We start from the raw sequence: 19,721 nt of genomic DNA on the forward strand, positions 1-19,721 counted from the left end.
AGAGCACCTCAAACAGTCTTTGCTACAAGTGTCCGATGTGAGATTCATTCGTCACATGGTACACATCTAGTCGATAGACGAGAAAGGCCCATAAACCTTCCGCCATATGGCACAAAACATATTCAATTTAGGGGAGTCTCGTTTCAACTGTACCATCTCCTGAGGATTTGCTGACGGTCAGATGCAAACATTATGAGTGTTCACATTAGTTCTTAGGTGAAATGTCGATTTATCACTGGAGACGACACGATCCAGAAAATCTTCATTGTTATGCAGCAATATTTCACTTGCGAAATTGGCACGTAAACCGTAGTCTGTAGGCTTTAAACCTGTAGCAACTGCAAACGATAAGGACGTAGTTGCAAGCGTCTCCTTAATATTCTTCACACAGACGGTTGCACTGTACAGATTCAGTCTTTATTAAAACACAAAAAGCTTTCTGCTCTCTAGTCTCCATCTTTGCTACTTGCTCTTTCTAACGGCAGACAGAAGAAACAATGCATGTACATGCGTGCGTACAAAACTGTTTGAGTTGCTCTTTCATTTGATATAATATTTATAATTGTAAGTTAATTATAATAGATACTACAAAGTTTCAAACCCTAATATTAATTTTGAAACACCCTGCATTACTTCAAATTCAGTCATATACAAGAAGTGCCATTATTATCAACCACTAACTTTCATGATCATACACACGGCCGGCCCTAGGCAATTTGTCGCCACAATTTGCCGCCTCCCCCTTTCTCCAGAAAGAACAAATCTTAAAAGTCATACTTTTAAGTATGCTACTCCAGCATGAACAACGAAGGGGAGGGTAAGTGTAGTCGCACTCAGAAAGGCTTAAATACTAAAAATGCAATCCCGTTGTGTCTGTTTTTTTTCTTTAAATATTAATCCATTATGTTAGTGAAATATAAAGCAAACACCTGCAGAAGAAATATGGTAATCCTTTTTATAGAATTCAATATCGAGCTTCAATCTCAATGTATCAGTTTGCAATTCCAGTGCAACTAGCTCTTTTATCTTTATTTCTTGATTTTTCTTCTACATCTGTTTAACATTATTTAAAAAAGTGTTTTCTATCTTCAGTGATAAGGAACTTGTTTCTGTCAAAAACAAGACTAGTTGTCATATCAAAACTGTGATAACTTACTAAATGGAACAGATATTCGGTACTATTCGAGAATTGAATTCTTGTATTTGAAAACAATCACGCAATTTGTGCTCGGATTGATTCGACCATTTGCTTTAGCATTGTCCATGTAACCTTAAACGAATGCAACCTAAACATAATTTATGAATGTAGTATTCAAATAGGTCAGCTTAGTAAATGTAACTACCATCATCATGAAGTATGTTTCCCACAAGAAATATTTAATTTAAATAATATATACTTATAACTAGAGACCGAATGTTAGGCAAAAATCTATATTCTTTAATACTAAAGATATGATCAAAAATAACGTTTTAAAGTTTATATTGGGGATTATAGTTTCGATTTAAGCCAACTTTATTTTGCCTATTTCGCACCTCACTGCCTAAATAATTGCTTTAGTGCCTAATGTTGCGTATTCTATGCATTTTCTTTGAAATAAGATTTAATTGGGAAATATATATAATTTATATACTGTAAATAACACAAGCACATGGTTCATTACAATCTCTCTCTCTCTCTCTCTCTCTCTCTCTCTCTCTATATATATATATATATATATATATATATATATATATATATATATATATATATATATATATATATATATATATATATATATATATATATATATATATATTTTTTAAATTTTATCGAGTATTTATCTTCATTATTTCGAGTTACATTTTAATGCCTATTTTACTGCTTATTTTTTAAAAATTTTAAGTGCCTATTTTTCAAGTTTTTAATGCCTAAACATCCGGTCTCTACTTATAACAGATTTTGCCGGACCCTTCAAACTTTCCGCTCCATGCAAATACACGTGTTACAAGTATGGTAGAGCCGGCTCTGCATATCATATATATCCAGTCGAGAAATTATTTATATATGATATTTAGAAAAATACTATTAGGCAAATTAGTATTAGTTTTTACCCTTACACAAGTTATTTGAATTTTATACTGTTTGTGACATTATTTTCGTACATATTAAGGGAATGCTTTCACGAAAAAACAAAATTTCATTTCTACTTTTATTTCTTAGTTGATATTGATTAAAACTGCTGAAACCCGAATTGTTAATAGGTATGGTATTCATGTAAATTGTAAAATATTTGTAGCATATTAGTGTCTAACGTTTAATTTATGTTGCATTTTACGGTGATTACACCTACATAAAAATATTTCATACTTAAATAGACGTAAGATGCATTACAAATGACTATTTGAAAAAATACGAAATTTAGAAAAAAAACGAGAGGCAATGTTTTTTTTCTAAAAAAAACGTACATTTCTGAAAAAATACGAACTTTTTTTTTCTATTTACAACACTAGTCATACGGCAACGTCCATGCAAGCATACATGGATGGAATGACACATGAAATGGGCATTCATATTAAATCCTTCGATACCTCTCCCATGGATTTTTGTGAGTTTCCATTGTGGAAACCGGCCTTGGGAAGCAGATGTCCCCGCACAATTGAGGGTCTTTGGAAAGCTTGTCACGAAGACTGTAATCGTTTGGACCAAAGTGTTCTTCAACGCAGTCTCCTGCAATGAAAACTCTGCTGCAAGATATGGGTAATACGTGGAACACAATCGCTGATGACGTCACGGTTTTTCTTAAGGTGAGATGCATTCAGACTTCCGTCACCATGGACGTGAAACGACCTTCTGTATATCTAATAGGAAATACTAATGGAAATATTAAAAGACGGCATTCAAACTAAAATCACTCACTGTATTTTAAGGATTCGCAGTAAAACCTGCATTAACACCTTGGTTCATATAAGTGGGATTTAATTTTGATAGCAATATCAAAGTCCAGTGAAATTCTTTTGAGTAAATTAACACAGATGTTACAATATGTAGTAATGCAAATATACATACAACGCTGAAAGAGGGAGAAAAAAATAGATTGCGATCTTATACAAAAACTGTAACTTCTTATATAAACATTATATACCAGATTAACAGCTCACAAGTCATCAGTCTTTTCCATAACACCCTTAAGATCAAGCACAGTAGTTGGCCTTTGTCTTAATGTTCGTTATGTGTAAAATTTTATTTATTTATCTAAATAACCATAATGAAACACGTCTCCATAAACTGTTCCTTTTACAAAGTAATCACGATACTGTACATCTTCAGTTCAGGAAGATTTTTTTTTGTCACTCTTATTGGCTTGATAAATACATACACGCACACTCACTAGACGGAAGAGCACCAATAATTCTGTATAAGTCACAATAAGTTATATAAAAACAAATTAGATAACGGTGAGAGAACAATGATTGCAATTCAATTGTCGGTCATAACACTCTTGGTCCTTATCACTAATATTGTATCCACCTTTACAGTAAAATATTTTGGATAAAATTCGATCGTCGTAGAAACTGTACAATACTTAATTTACACCACATAATGTAGATTATATTGACATGAAGGAGGGAGGGGAGAAACCAGTATTTCTAGTATTTGCATGACCTCCATACATTTTATTTTCTGCAGGTAATAACACTTTTCGACATTATACAGGGTGTTTCAAAACACTGGCAACGTTTGAGAGGTGATTCCTGACACCAAGATAAGACAAAAAGTTTAGACCACCCTGGGTGCACAAATGCTTCCTTGGTGCTCAATTATGAAACCTACCGTAGTCGGGTCAAGACTTCATTTAGGAACTAGTATGTAGGCTATCCAGCATATAATTTGAAGTACTCACCAACTATCTCTATAAAAACTGTTGCGGAAGTACCGCAGGATTGTAGTTCCTAAGTGAAATCTTGACTCGACTACGGTAGGTCCCATAGTATTGGAGCTATGGATGTTCAAAGTTCATTTTTTCATGTTTTCGGCAGCCTGTAACTCCGAAATACCGGATTTCTACACCCAGGTTGGCCTATACTTTGTCTTATCTTGGTGTCAGGAATCACCTCCCAAACGTTGTCGGTGTTGTTTTGAATGCCTTCCCCAGTTAGGTAACATAATTTTATTGCAAGGAGATACTCAGAAGTCATAGACAATGGATCAGGATAGCCACTATGTCTGAAACATGAGATAACTGATGACAAATTATCTTAAAAACGCACGTGTTTCACATATCAAACGTTTCAAGGTGTTTCTTCTATTCTCTTCAAAAAGTGAGAATCTAGAACAGCTGTTATATGTTCTTTCGAGGTCACCATTTTCGTGACATACCTGCTACCCACGGAGTAAACTGTGAACCTGACACATTACCTGCTGTGGCATCGGTACAACCCTCATCGATTGGCTGAACAGCGATACTATAAAGACGAACCGTACGAAGGACTTATGGCCGTTTAACCGTGGGCAGATTTGCAGGCGCGACGAATGTGGCCTCTTATCAGCCACTCGGGCTTTCTTGCCCAACAATCACAAGGGTGTACCAAAAATACGAAAACTGCGGACAGACATCGGCAGTATGTGCAGTATGAACTCAACAGTGTGTGCAAGATAGTAACCACGCAACGGAAGTATATTCTAGAAAGAGTTGAACACAGGTACTACTGAATCCATCAGTCAACGTGTACTGCACTTCTTGCGGTTTGGTAGTCGTAGACCCATGCGGCTGCTAATACAATATTAACACTCAGGCATCCAATATTGCGCCTTATCTGTTTTGACATTGTGATTTCAAAACAATGACCAAAGGAAGTCAAGGATCTATCATGTCACTAGCAAGGTAGTGATGCCTCTGTAATAGTGTGGGGTATGTTCTGTTTGAAGGAAGAGGATGGTACAAAATCTGGCAGTTTTTGTACTCCCTTCTGGTCGCTGTGTTTATCGGCGGTGGTTTCTAACATACTGCCACGCCATAAGGCATGGGTGCCAGACATTACTTGGTTCGAGCAACACAAGTACTCGCTTGGTGTCCTCGGTAGCTAGATTTAAGCCTCACACTGTGCCAACGCTCTACAGAACTATCCCCGAAATGTAACTAACTGAATGTGACTGTATTGAAATACTGCAACGCCTTCAAGACTTCGTAATCTATTTCCATGCCCAGTAGCCGTCTAATTCTGGCTCAGATACAGGTGAGCCACTGATTATTTGATAGATGTGTTTCAATTTTTTGATTCTTCAGTCTTTATATGTAAGGAAGACCGTGGAGAAAATTAAGTGCAAAGATCAAAGAAAGAAGAGAAAAACTGGGAAGGTGAAGGAAACCTTTTCCCGGAAAACTACCTGAGATCATTTTAAGAGACATCAATGCTTCTAAGAGAACTGCAGCAGAAAATGATCAATATTGACAACAAAGGACACTGAAACAAAACGTTTCAATAGAAATTCATATATTCAAACATGTATACCAGATGGGGTAAAGTAATTACTTAATCAATTTACACCGTCTTCAAATTTTGCAAAACACTTTGTCAACCTCCCATCACAATGTACAAGAAGACAATGCAAAAAAACTTAGCTGATTCCACCATCATCTGGTAAATATGTTCTCTCTCTATTTCTATTGTAATACAGGATGTCCGATACCAACACTGCCAATAAAAACTTCTGTAACTAACCAAGTAATAAGTGTATTTCAATGCGATTTTTTAAGAGCCAAACAAATCAGCAAGTGTTTATGCTTAGAACACTGTCTTATCTTCGTTGCAACTTACGTGAAGGATCGCTTAGATGAGGTCTTCAATGATCGTTGGATCGGGTATGACGGACCCATAGAATGGCCTCCAAGATTATAGTGATCTTTATTATGAATATTTTGCGCAATAGATTTACAGAAATGCATTTCGCTTCATTTCTGCGTTTTCTTTCATTTTACGTTACAATGCACTCGTTGTTCAGTTTGAACCTTGGGAACTATTATGATAACGCACTCTCACATACCTTTTTTATAGGACATGATAATGCTCCAGCCAGTGAGAGTACGTGTGCTGACGCAATGAATAAAAATTCGTATGTTATGAGGGGTCCAAGACTTCATTTTACGTCTGGGTTCTAGACCCATGGGCGGGGCTTCGTCAGGGACGCGGGAAGAAAGAGACAGCATTCTGCAAGATAGTGGAAGACTAAATGGAACTGTGTTGCGATAGCTGTTAAATTCTTTTAACATTTTTTCATTCATTTATTTTAACTTTGTTAACCTTCAACACGTAGAGTAAGTATGTAACTGTTATAAGCATCTCAAATACAATCAATTGAACTGAGGATGCATTTTATTCAATAATTTTCTCGGTGTTTGTGTGCATAGTCCGCCTATTACATGTTTCTTTATACTGTGTTTTCTATAATAGAATCAAATTGCTGAAGTATATTATTTTTAACATAACTCCTATATTCCAATGTAGGACGGATTCCAGGTTCGATTCCCGAGCTTGGTTATTACAATGGTATCCTTTGCCATCCGCAGTAATCATAAGATCTCCTTATGTCTCCAATTGTTTTTTTTTTTTTTCTTTGGTGATACATAAAGAACAATGTTTATAGATTTTACGTCCCATGGTTATGCCGGCTAGGCTAAAGGAGGCGATAATGATGAAAAATGAATGAAATGGTGGAACGAAGAAAGTGCGAGAAAACGGGAGAACCGCAAGAAAACCCATGCACACGATGTTTGTCCACCACAAAGCTCACATGGCGCGAACTGGGACCCCATGCACCAGAGGTGAACGTTCTACCATTGAGCCACCGCGGCCTTTTTTTTTTTTTTTTTTTTTTATTGGTAGTGTTGGTGCCGAACGTTAGAAAGTAAGTTACATGTTCGGCTCCGTATTTAAAAACTGGCTCTTTTTGCTACAATTTTCTACGAAGTATTACTAGCACTTGAAGAACAAAAGAGTATCTCCTAACAATAATTCCACAATAGCCATACTAAAGAATATGAAAAGTTTTACCTTGTATAGCAAATTTTTGTACTCCAATCAGTTTCAATGTTCGCTGACACTTTTATCAGCGACAACTGAAGGTTGCTACATTGGAAGTATAGTAAGAGTACCTCTTCCTTTCCTCTGGAAACCTTCTGATAGAAAAGAAGATATAACTCAAATTTCGTAGCTAACTATACAAAAATTTGCTTCTTGGAAAACGTGTAATGCACAGTTTATGGGATTATCACTAATTTTAATTCCTTAGCCTTCCCTGCGAGTAAAAATAGGATAAAATTTGAGATAACTGTTAGTCTCTCAACTATTTTTCTCTTGGAAGGGTTCCACAGGAAGAGAAGAACCTTCACACAAAAGCTTCTAAACTAATAGAACTTTTAGATGTCAGTGAACAATGAAACTGTCTAAATGAAGCATAAAAATTCGTGATACAAGTTAAGACTATTCATATTTGAGTTATAAATTCCATATAGTATCTATCAGCAGTTACGCTGAAGAATACTTTAACACAGATATAATCTGTTACATTTTGTTAACCATTAACCTTTTATGTGCTCCGGGAATCCTAATCAAATGATTATTTTCCTAGTATGATTTCCGCAACTAACCTGTCGTGCTTTCGACTGCCAGACACTAAATGAAGAGATAGCGCCAAGTAATGAGTTAATATGCGAAGGGAATCACGAACATTTTTAGAAATATATTAATTTTAGTGTTATTGAGTTAAATACTACGCGAAAGTAATTACTAGCTGATGCGGTGGACTTCACATTTATTACTACTAAATAAAAATATTCATATCTTGAACATCCAAATGGCAAAATCTGCGAAGGATTTCGAGGCACTCCTTACATACTTCTCGACGAATCTAAATAAAAAACTTGTTGTTACATAAAAGAAATGATGCGCGAAATTCTCTCTTGTCTATCCTGTAAAATGAACGTAATGGCGTAACATTATGGGTCGATAAAAAGGTTTCTTTCTTCGTAGTGTATGGATAATGAAAAGTCCTTAGTATGTAATTTACTTCTACGTAAGATTACAAATAACGAATACTCAATTGACGATTTTAATTAACATTCACCATTTAACTAGCAATAAGTAAGTATTTTCTTCAGATGCGCCGAGGAAGAGGCGAGGAATGCCTCGAAACCGTTCGCGAATTTTCTCTTTTGGATGTTGCAAGGTATATGAGACAGTTAACATGTAAAAATCTGTGATGCCGAAGCTGTTTATTTCGTCTGGCTGTCGAAGGATTACGGACAAAATCATACCAGGAATATAATTATCTAATTAAGGTTCTCAGGGCACATAGAAGGTTAGTGGTTTTCTATCCTATAATATTTTAGTCAGAATTTAATTTATTTTGTTACATCACGAGGTGATCATAATCAGAATAGATTTGAAACGAACTTTCACGTGAATTCATCACGGATACTTCCGTACAAATGCTAACTGTTTTCCTTAAGAAAATGATAGAAAATTTAAAGTAGTAAACCAGAAGATCACTAGAAGATGAAAATTTACCAGAATCTTACATAATTTATATATTTCTGTGTTAAAACGGTCCAGCATGTTTCATTGATTTACTTAATGTTTGAAAACAAGGTTCAACAACCCACTCATGAATGAATTCTCTCTAAAGTTCTTTAATTTTTTTCGAAAGAACTTAATCAATTTGGAGGCAAAAAGCCTTGTTATTACATAACTCACTTTCGACTATGTTTTACACGAGTGAGTCAAAAGCTTTGTAATATTGGCAAATATGCATCGTTTGCAATGCCTATCAGGTGACCGAAGCAATACGGTAATCGCTTTCAGGGGTACATTCGTGCTCTAAAAGGTTGTACAGTGTTGTGTTCAATACGTGATTTGACAGCCACAAAGATAAAAATGCAATGACGGCTAATTCTGGAACTTCTGCTTTACGAGTTCGAAATGGGTCATAACGCCGTGAAGAAACAACCGGAAACATTTGTTGTACGATGCGTATTGGGGCAGCTGATTATAGCAAAACAGACAGATGACTGAAGAAATTTCGCTCGGGTTGGAGAAACTTGCTAATCAGCCAAGTTCAGATAAACAAAAAGTCGTGGATTTGAAGGTCATGCATGCAATCATAGAGGCAAATTTGACAATTGACACTGGATGTTGTAAGACGAACTAACTCGTACCTCACAGTCCCGTGTGATTCGTAACCTTCACGACCTCAGCAAAATCACCCGGAACCAACTCCAGCTCAAGCACAGAAGCGTGTGGACATATGCAAGAAGTTCCTGCAAAACCCATGTGATCTGCATTTTCTGAAGAGAATAACAACATGCGACGAAAAGTGATTTCTTCCAAATTAGTAACCTGCATAAGAAATGATTAAACAAGGGTCAGGTGTCGAAGTTCGTCGCCAAACACAGCTGTTTCGAACACAGGGTGTTCCTTCGCGTCTGGTGCAATTATGAAGCGATAATTCGCTGCAAAATTCGTTTCGCAAGGTCGAACCATTAACGTAAAGCTGTACCCCGAAACGTTAGAGCAGACGTATTGATGCTGCTGAGTGTCAAAAAATACCATGTACTGGTGAACAGAAAGCAAGCCCATTTGCAGCAATATAAAACAAAAACCTCATATTCTCGAAAAACTCGAAATAATTTCCAGGAACTGATACCACACTCAGCATCTAGCCACGACCTAGAACCCCTTGATTATTGTTCCAATCCATAGCTTACCTCTGGGACTCACCACGCTTCAAGAACCAAGACGACGTGAAATCTGCAGTGCAGCTCTCCGCGAACGACAAGAACCGATATCGGCGTGAGATCGAAAAAGTGTTCGAATAGTGGCTTCCGACAATGCAACACGATGGCGTCTACTTGGAGTGCTACGTAGCTTTCACTGTAACTTGACGCATAAAACAAGTAAGCAACCAACATACTGCGAAACTTTTCACTCTTCCTTATAAAATATTGGCCCCATAAGCAAGACTTTACGGGTCATTAAACACGTGTAACTGTAGATAGAGAGAGAGCTTTTATAAGATATGGGGCATTGTACTGAAACAAAGAAAGACAAATTCTTCCAGGTTTCATACACTTTAGGGAGTTTCGAAAGGAAGTAATCCAATTGATTCGTTCTTTTTATCTAGTATAGTTAGGGAGACTGTTGATGTTTATAGTTACCCCACTCTCCTTCAAGATATAGAACAAAGACCACCACGACAAATACCTCAGCCTAGGAAGTGCCATTTATCCCTAAGACTCGCAAAGTGGGTAGGCAGGGTTAAGATATATCCCCACGAGTCCTACTTACGGCCTAATACTCTTTCTGATGAATACTCTACAATATTGCAATCCTCAAACTTTCCTTTTTTTCTGTCTTTCTTTTTTAATAAAACAACGCACTTATTGCTAGAAGGCTATACACACATATATCCTTTTATGTGAATATAGGGAAAGAGGAAAAAAAGGAGACACTTTGCATTATCTTCCGTTAACTTTCTTCACATGAACGGAATCGTCGAAAAGGTGAAAATGATCAAACTGAAACACACACAACAAAAGAATACAATTACTCCGGTAATGCTCCTTATAGTGTTCCTCCGTATGTAACGTTTCTTTCTTCCATTCGACCATTAATATAAAGCATATTGTCCCGAAATAATCACCATTCCATCTAATGTCGTATGGAAATAGTACGAATTACCTATCCATTGATTTTCTTGTCAAATGTTTTGTGTCTTTCAGCTTTCACCTACTAGATTCTGCAGTAATCTTTTAAGTACCAGAATGCTCATAGGTTGATAAATAAGCGGCTGGTTTGCTTCTATATTGTTTTGAAAAAAAACCTGCAAATGGGTCAAAGTACAAGACACTCAACGCCGTTCACTAAGGTGTTTTAAGTTATGTGATTGCTAAAGAACTTATCACAAGGCTCCGACTACAAGGCGGTATGTTCACAGAAGTATTTTCACCGAAAATATGTAAAACATCAGCTGCAAAAAGGCTAATGAACTGATTTCACAATGTAAAGATGGTCTGCACAACATCATTTCCCATAAAAATACCAAGTCCCATTGACCTTTTGTGTGTTAAGAGAGTTTATATTCTGGGGTTGGCTCGTGCGCTCACTGGATTCTGCTCCGAGAGAGGTTTAACAGAGGAGGTACTTGAACCGCCAGCAGTTCCCGAGCGACCTCGTCCCCCTCGACGACCGCGGTTTTTCTTTCCTGATTTCTGTGGCATGTTCTCCCGTTTATCTGCTACAAGCTCAAATGGTGGTGTACACATCGGACTGTCCACTGGTGGAGATCCCTGAAACAATAAAAGCCCTGTATTATGATTCAAAAAGACATTGATGACAATAATAATAAAAATATATGCGAACCTATAAACATCACTATTTTCTCATATTAACACAATACCGTCAAGAATTCGTGTTCCAAACTTCTATATACTTTTCCAACTATATATATATTGATACAAGTTAGTTTAATAAATGCAACATTTAATAAAAAGTCTATTCTGTATATTAAATACATATCTTTGGTGTGGAGCGGGATTTGTATATGGGTCTGTACACCAATTCGTCTCTAAGACAGAAAAACTGTAACAGGTCATGTGTGTAGGCGCTGTGGGTCCCGCTTTCATACTGATGCACGACAATGCTAGGTCACATCCAACTGCCATCGTGGAGTGGTAGTTAAAAATGGAAGATATTGGGCAAATGCCGTCTCCTGTAAGATTGTCTCACTTCTATCCGATTGAGCATGATTGGATTTCTCTCGGCTAAAGTATTGCTGCCTGTCTTCCATCCCCACGGATGTTTCCAGATCTCCGACTGGCACTGGCACTAGTGCAAGAATAGGAAGTCATATGCCAACGTATACTCGATAACCTGATCCGTAGTATGCCACTACATTGTCATACTTCCACTCGATGTGCACAGATATTATATTCCACACTGATATTTTGTGTGTTCATAATTTTGGACCAATATTTTGTCCAGATTCTGTAGATGTGCCCTATATGTGATTTTTAAATTCTCATATTTGCAATCAGTGTGCATTTGGAAACGTTTTCTTTCAACAGCATGTTTCATTCGTTTCTCTCCATTTTTCTTAATTCTTAATTTATGACCATACGTATATTAACGAATTTTCCTGTCCAAGTATATTAGCTCGAACTTATTCCATTCATTATGAACACAAGTCAGTCCACACAGTATCAAACGAAAGAAAAAAACTAGATAAGTGTAATGAAAGCTCTTCTAAGCGTGTTTGTGTTCTTCAGAAAGAATCCACGGAGAAAAATTCCAATCTCGAATTTACTACAATCTATGCAGAAAACTTAACCTTTGTATGGTTGCGAGAGTGAACTAAAGTCAAATCTGGAGACCAGCGCCATTTTTGTTATTAGGGACACAAATCTGAAACTGAATGTGTCTGTATGTTACAAGGTAACGAAAAAAGTTCTTGCTGCTTTTAACGTCCCATTAATCACGCGCTAACAGAGAGGAAACAAGACGCATGTGTCTGCCAAGCGATCTGAAGTTAGTCTAATCATCGACCTTCAATATTACAAGCACAGCACTTATAGCTCGTCCAGCGTCGAAGAGAAATGAAAGAATCAAAGCAGCTTGTACGCGTAACTTGTTATATGACTTTAAAGTGGGCCTGTCAGCTGTCGCATCAAGCCGCCAATTATGCCAGTCATTTGGGGAGAATGCCGTGAATGAATGCACCACCAGGCATTGGTTCCAGAAATTCCGTTCGGGAGATGTGAGCCTTTCGGATGACCACATGTATTGGATGACTAGCCCATGAAAGCAGCCATCCAGGTGGACAGTGGTCTAATGTATGAAGAACATGCAGAAAGGTTCCATGTTTCCGCTGAAATAGTCAGACTACACATGCATGGATAGGGATGTCATATAAGTTAAGCAAGTGGGTACCCTACACAATGTCGGCAGCCAATAAGGAAAAACGAGTGACCTGTTTGTCGTTGCTCAGTCGGCACTTGAACATACCCATCTTTGATCACTTGCTCACTGGTGACGAAAAGTGGGTCATCTGTAACACTCCCAAGCGTATCAAACATTTGTTATCACATGACCCTGTCCCTCACTCCTCAAGACCACCTCTACACCCACGAAAGGTTATGCTCTCTGTATGGTGGAATAGTCGGCAAGTGGTGCATTTCGAGCTCCTTCCACGTGGTCAAATTATCACTGCTGACCTCTTCTCTCAGCAGTTGCAAAGCTTGCACCGTGCATTGCGGCAGAAAGAGCCGACATTGGTGAATCACAAGGGTGTGGTAGTCCTGCATAGACAATGCCAAGCCACATGTGGTAAACAGGACTCAGGAGAACCTTCAGCAACTTGGCTGGAGACATTGTGTCGTGAACCATATTCACCGTACCTTGCGCCAACAGATTATTACCTATTTCATTTCCTCGACAACCATTTCCATGGGAGATCCTTCACAAATAAGAGAGACCTGCGAAACGCACTTTCTGCATCCACAACTGCCGAGTTTTATCACCAGGGTATTGCACAGCTGCAGGAATGTTTGCAAAAGGTGTTGGATGATGATGGAGATTACTTCGAAACCTAAAGGTACACTCATGTCCAAAATTATTGTCGCATGTCTATAAATATGTTGTTGTAGGAATATAATTTGATTACGAATTCGCCCGGTATTTCTTATAATGTTAGTATGTGTATAATTGGCAAAGACATGTATGTGGCAAATTTCATGTCAAAAGAGCAGTAAATAAGAACAATAAAACGAAAATAAAACGTTCTTGTCAATTTAGCAACATTTTGTTTTACTCATTCTAATTTTCGTATTTATAATTATTTTGCTATGAAATTTACCACAAATATACATTTTCCGATTATACACATAGTATCGGTATTAAAAATGCCCTGCAGAATCATTATCAAGTTATATTCTTACAAGAAAACAGTTATAAATATGCGACAATTATTTTGGACATGAATGTACGTATTGCTCTTTGTTTATCACTGCTCTAGAATGGCATTAACTTTGTTGGTCACCTTGTATTACCAACATTGCTACTTCTAACTCTTGTAACTACTATTACGAACTATTAACATGTACTGTACTAAACTAAGTGAAAATAATATAAAACAATACGTAAGCTTATTATTTACACTATTTGGAGCTCCTCGCTAAGTCAAGATGGGTCCCACTTTCTGGAACCGTTTTGTGAGAAAATTGACAAGTCATTTTCAAGTAACTTGAACCCGTATTTCGGCCATCACAAGATTCGTTAGACATTCTATCATCTGGCAATAAAGTTTCCATTACACTAAATACTCGTTCGACATGCGTATTACTGACTAGTATAGCCAGCATATGCTGCAATATTTTCAACAATTTTCGTGCAACGCACTCCATAGTTTACATTATTATTATCCTTCTCGTCAGCAAATGTTAATACTGCAGCTTTCAAAACAGAAAAATCATTGTACACGTCATTTCCAAAGATACTAATTTCAAGAACTAAATCATAACGAAAACAGTTGGTGTCGTTAGATAATGCAAGCGCAACAATGAAACGAATTTAAACTTAGCCTATGGTTACAATAAAAATATAACTCTTGTAATTATCTTGTAATAGTAAACTGTTATAAGGCACTCATGGCTAGATAATTAATACCGGATGCGTCAGAAAAATGTACACATACTTTGAACTGTCATAAAAATATATATATATATATATATATATATATATATATATATATATATATATATATATATATATATATATATATATATATATATATATATATATTTTCCAACCTACACGTTAAATTTCTGGGAAAAGTAATGTTTCCTCAATAGATGGCAGCAGAATTGTTGGTCTAACTCTGCAACCCAGTTAGTGGCAAGAGGGTAACATCAAAACGGCGGACAGACGTTTGAGCTTTGAATAGCGGAAGCAGGTTATTAAGTGTATTGGAAATTTGAGAATGTTGCTGTGGTTCAGAAACAGTGAACATGGGACTATGAAACTGATCCACCTTCAAGGGTAACAACTACACGTCTACGAGACAGATTCGAGGTTCATAGAACAGTGTATGATGTGAAGAAAGGGCGACCAGAGAGACTTCGCATGGCTAGAAGTGCTGGAACTACTTCAGCGTTTTCCATAAAAATCTTCAAGGCAAGGGTCACGTGAGTGGTGCTAGTAGCATGTTATGCATACCGAAGAAAGTTGCGTGTGTACATTCCAAGGCTGGTGCAACAGTTAAGTGACGACGACTCAGATCCCACGATACAATCTAGTGAATGGATTCAGGAGATGGTTACACGGGAACTGGCATTTATGCTTAGTATTGTTTGATCAGATGAAGCACAATTGAAACTTAATGAAGCTGTCAATATGTATAATTGTGTACACTGGGCTGAAGATAATCCCCACATTACTTCCGAAAAAGCTGCGAATTTGCCTGGTGTAAATGTGTCGTTTGGCTTGTCTCCTAGGTGATTTATTGGAGCTTTCCGTTTTGACGGTATTGTAACTGGATAAAAGTACCTAACAATGATTGATGGTTCCATTTTCACTACCATTCGTGCAATGTACAGTAATGACGGGTTTCATTACTAGCAAGACAATGCTCAGTCGCACTAATACACTTTGCTCCTAACAGGGTTATGCAAGCATACCTGTATCAGAATGTACCAGGCCAGTGGACAGAATGCAGGGAACCAATCGACTTTCCTGCATGCTCTCCAGATCTTACGCCGCTCAATTTTTTCTTATGGGGCAGAGGAAAGGAGCATGTGTACCGCCGTAAACCACGTAACCTGAACATACTTTGGGATGAGATTCAAACTGTGTGTGTAGGAATCACATTGGATACTTTGGTGTGAAGTATGGAAGCAGTCGTGGCTCATACTCAGAAGTGTATCGATACTGAAGGCCACCATTTTGAACACTAACTTTAACCACCATTTGAAAATTCAGTTTGACCAGAAAGTACACTGTAGCCTTACTTGTCTCAGAAGTTTGACTTTGTAGGTTGGAAAATAAATTTTCTACGACAGTTCAAAGTATGTATACATTTTTTGATATACCCGGTATTTTAGCCAGTAGATTTAGTTTGTTGGCCCGTATTCTGAGCCCGAGCCCTCTGGGCTATACCTGGAGATCTGGCGTTCCTACGTAGACGTACGTACATAAATTAGTTACTTGTGGAAACACTAACAATAACTGACCATCACCTGCTCTGTTCCGAGCAGTCAGTAACAACTTTTTACTCAACAAGATTTATACTGATTTTGAAAGTCGGAGTAATTAAAGGGATTTCGGGAAAATTAGAGAAATGCTTCAAACTATGACGAATGTCTTGGAAATCTATTATACTTCGTGGATGAGTTAAGATTATTTTTATCGATGCGCAAGAGAGATATGAAGAACATCTCAAAGAATCAGGACAGATTCAGAAAGATGTTACAGAAAAAGGGAAAAAAAAAAAATCCTTTAGCGATAATGAAGCTTGAGAAATACTAAAAGGTGATAACTAGGGCTCGGAAGTAAGACCTAAAAAGTGCCTAAAAAGGACCTATAAAAAGACCTAAAAATATCTAAAAACTGGAAAAAAGGACTAAAAATAAGACCTAATTTACTTAGAATTATATATTTAATTAATGTAATGCTCAAGAAATACAAGCTTCCGGTAGCTTAACGGTCTGTCCTTCCACAAACTGAACTACAAACTAAAATAAGAAAACTTCCTCACCCCCCTCCCCGTTGTTGGAGGACATTGTTACGCCTCCTTATCTGACCTGTGATTGTTACAGATCTGGTCTTATCAGTCCAATCGTTGAAGAATGTCTTATCTTTTGAACTACACAGGCGTTTTAGAAATGGTGGTGATTCGAGTTAAGGCCGGTAAATTTATTGTAGAAAGATGAAGTGAAAAAAAAAAAAACCTATGAAAAGCTTTTAAAAAAGACCAATAAAAAAAACACCGAAAAAGGAAAAAAGGACAAATAAAATCTTCCATTTTTTGGCCTACAATGACCCAAAATGAACATATATTATGTTAAGCCTTGTCTTCGGGCACCCGTAAAAAAGAGGATTTTTCCTCAATTTCTGGGTCCTAGTGATAACACTTCAAGCTTTGAAAGTAGAACAAATTATATAAAAAATAATTAAATGCTACAGAACAAAAGATATTAGGTTTGTTGATTGTAGGTAATCAGAGAGAGAGACCAAATTATGATACATGTGTACTTGTTTATGACACGAGGGGTGATCAGAAAGTAAAGTTACAAAGCCTGCAGTGAAACGTATATATATTAATTCATACAACCAATACAGCCAACAAATAGTATATACATTAGGTTATTTTTCGACATAGTCTCCATATTGCTTGAGTCATTTGCCGCATCGTGGGATGAGTCTGAAGATTCCCTCCTGGTAAAAATCGTGTCTTTACGTATTCAGCCACGTTGTCACAAAGTGCTTCAACTCCCCTCCTCTAAAGCGATGCAACGGCCTCCTAGGTGCTCCTTCAAGTGCGGGAACAGGTGAAAATCGCTTGGAGCGAGGTCCAGGCTGTAGGCAGGGTGGTCGATGATGTCCCAGCAAAACTGCTGCAACAGCGTGGCGGTCTTCTGGACTGTATGGAGGCGCGCAAACTTTTGACAACATTCTGCGACATACTGACGAGACATTACACTCTCTCAGTAAACCTCTACCAGCTGCCAGTGAATTTCAGTCGCGATTACATGTTTCGCCCACAGAAATTGAATAACTGAGCGGACTTCTTCGCGAGAAAAGTTTTCCAAACGAGTCGCCATTTATGTTTACCTACAACTAGCGCCATAGCTGGCGGGTGGCTGAAACTGCACAGTTGCCAACTGTATGTGTTAAAATTACCGCACATTCCTCATTCCTCTATAACAGACGAAATTCCAGAAATATCGATCTTGTAACCTTAGCAGGGTGTCTACTAAATGTTCATTTTCAAATTCCAGGTTTTATCAAGGTTTTCAAGGTTTATTTTCCTTTTTTTCCAGGTCTATTCACTAGAGTGACATATATTGTTACACGTACAAGTTGATGCAATTTTATATAGTTCTTAACAAAAACTGGTTATCATTAGAGAATGCATATAGCAAATGATAGTTTCTTTAAGTGACAAAATGAAAAGAAAGAAAAAAAATGACTGAAATGTAGGTTCTCAAAACATTTTACACAAGAAAATGTTTAATTAAAATATACCCTACCAGAAGGCCAGTTGAGAAAAATGTGCAGTAGCTTTAAATATCCTAATGTAAGAATACTATACAGGGGTGAACCTTAATTAAACCGACAAACTACGGGAAAAGATTCTCGGCACCGAAACAAGAAAAAAAAAATCCTCTTTAACTCTTTTCCAGGGCGCATAGTTTCCGAGCTAAAAGGTGCCGAAAGTGTGGAAAAATGAACTTCCGACGCCTATATTTCCAAAATTATCCAAAGTAGAGAGTGCTGCTTAAAATCTCACAAAGGAAATAATATGTTCAGAACAGATAAGACTTCTTTAAAGAGATATTAAGCTGCACTCTCTACGTTGGATAGATTTGGAAATATAGGCCTCGGAAGTTCATTTTCCCACACTTTCGGCACCTTGTAGCTCCAAAACTATGTACCGTGGAGAAAAGTTAGAGGAATTTTTTTCTTGTTTCGGGCTCGGGAATCACCTCCCGAAGTTTATCGGTTTAGTTAAGGTTCACCCTGTATAATAGTAAATTTCCGTCAAAAACATTACTTCAAATAAACTAATATTATAGTAGTAGCACGTGAGTGTTGATGAACAATGACAAAAATGGCGGGAAAATAGCTTACCGCTAAGTTATGGGATAAAACACCACAAGAGTATTTTACTACAAGCACTTCCCTTTAAAGTATTCTTGTGGTATTTTATGCTAAGTACTGGTAGGACTTAGCGGTGAGTAAGCTATTGTCCCGCCATTTTTGTCAAACTAGTATTAGTTGAGAAGTAAAAAGAAAATGATCATATATAATACAAATTCTTAACGCAAAGTAGTCCATATTGTTAAACGTTACTGCACATTCTTCTTGGATGGGGACTGACCATCAGTTATATTTTATTTAAAAATGTATTGTAACATAAAAGTTTAAAAAACTGAAAATGTTATGGAATCACGCACATTATATGAACAAATATAGAAAACAACTTTGGTCGCAGTGAACAGTTTTTGACATTTAACTTCTAGAGTTCAAACATCCCTTTCAACTTTTTCGCCTGTTCTTCCAACTCATCTACTTCTGCTTCGGCGTCAGTTAGTATTCTTTTCTTCTTTAATTCCAACTCTATTTTCTTCTTAATATCTTTCTTTTCTCGAGCTGCTCTGTCTTCTTTTTCACCGCGGTCTTTCACATATTCATTTCTTCTGCTTGATGCATTCCTCACATACTGGATCATACTCTTTGTGATATTCATATTACGTAGGTATGTCACCAGCAACACGCACAGCATCCAACACACTTCTCTGGGCAATCGAGCACTCCTCTTGGAGATTTTCAACAATGCACTCTTTGTTAATGGAGAAACTTCTTTCCACTGCTGCGTTGCTATGAAAAAGTACACATATCTTACGCCTGAATGTTTTAAACGCATTGGGGACACCTTTACTTAACAGATCATGGAGAAAAACGTTTGATCTGTC

The 19,721-nt window shown here is 37.2% G+C and overlaps 1 protein-coding gene across 1 annotated transcript in view; it reads right to left on the minus strand.

Moving 5' to 3' along the window:
* Positions 1-6,573: 6,573 nt before the first annotated feature.
* GTPBP1 (GTP-binding protein 1) overlaps positions 6,574-19,721 on the minus strand; it is a 62,034-nt gene continuing 48,886 nt past the window's right edge. Inside the window, exon 13 of the mRNA XM_081750521.1 lies at positions 6,574-11,321. Coding sequence (XP_081606647.1) covers positions 11,109-11,321 — 213 coding nt within the window. The 3' untranslated portion in view covers positions 6,574-11,108. The remainder of the gene's footprint in view (positions 11,322-19,721) is intronic.

The sequence above is a fragment of the Thermobia domestica genome, chromosome 3 (assembly GCF_964235325.1).
Source record: "Thermobia domestica chromosome 3, izTheDome1.hap1.1, whole genome shotgun sequence".
Classification (NCBI taxonomy): Eukaryota; Metazoa; Arthropoda; class Insecta; order Zygentoma; family Lepismatidae; genus Thermobia; species Thermobia domestica.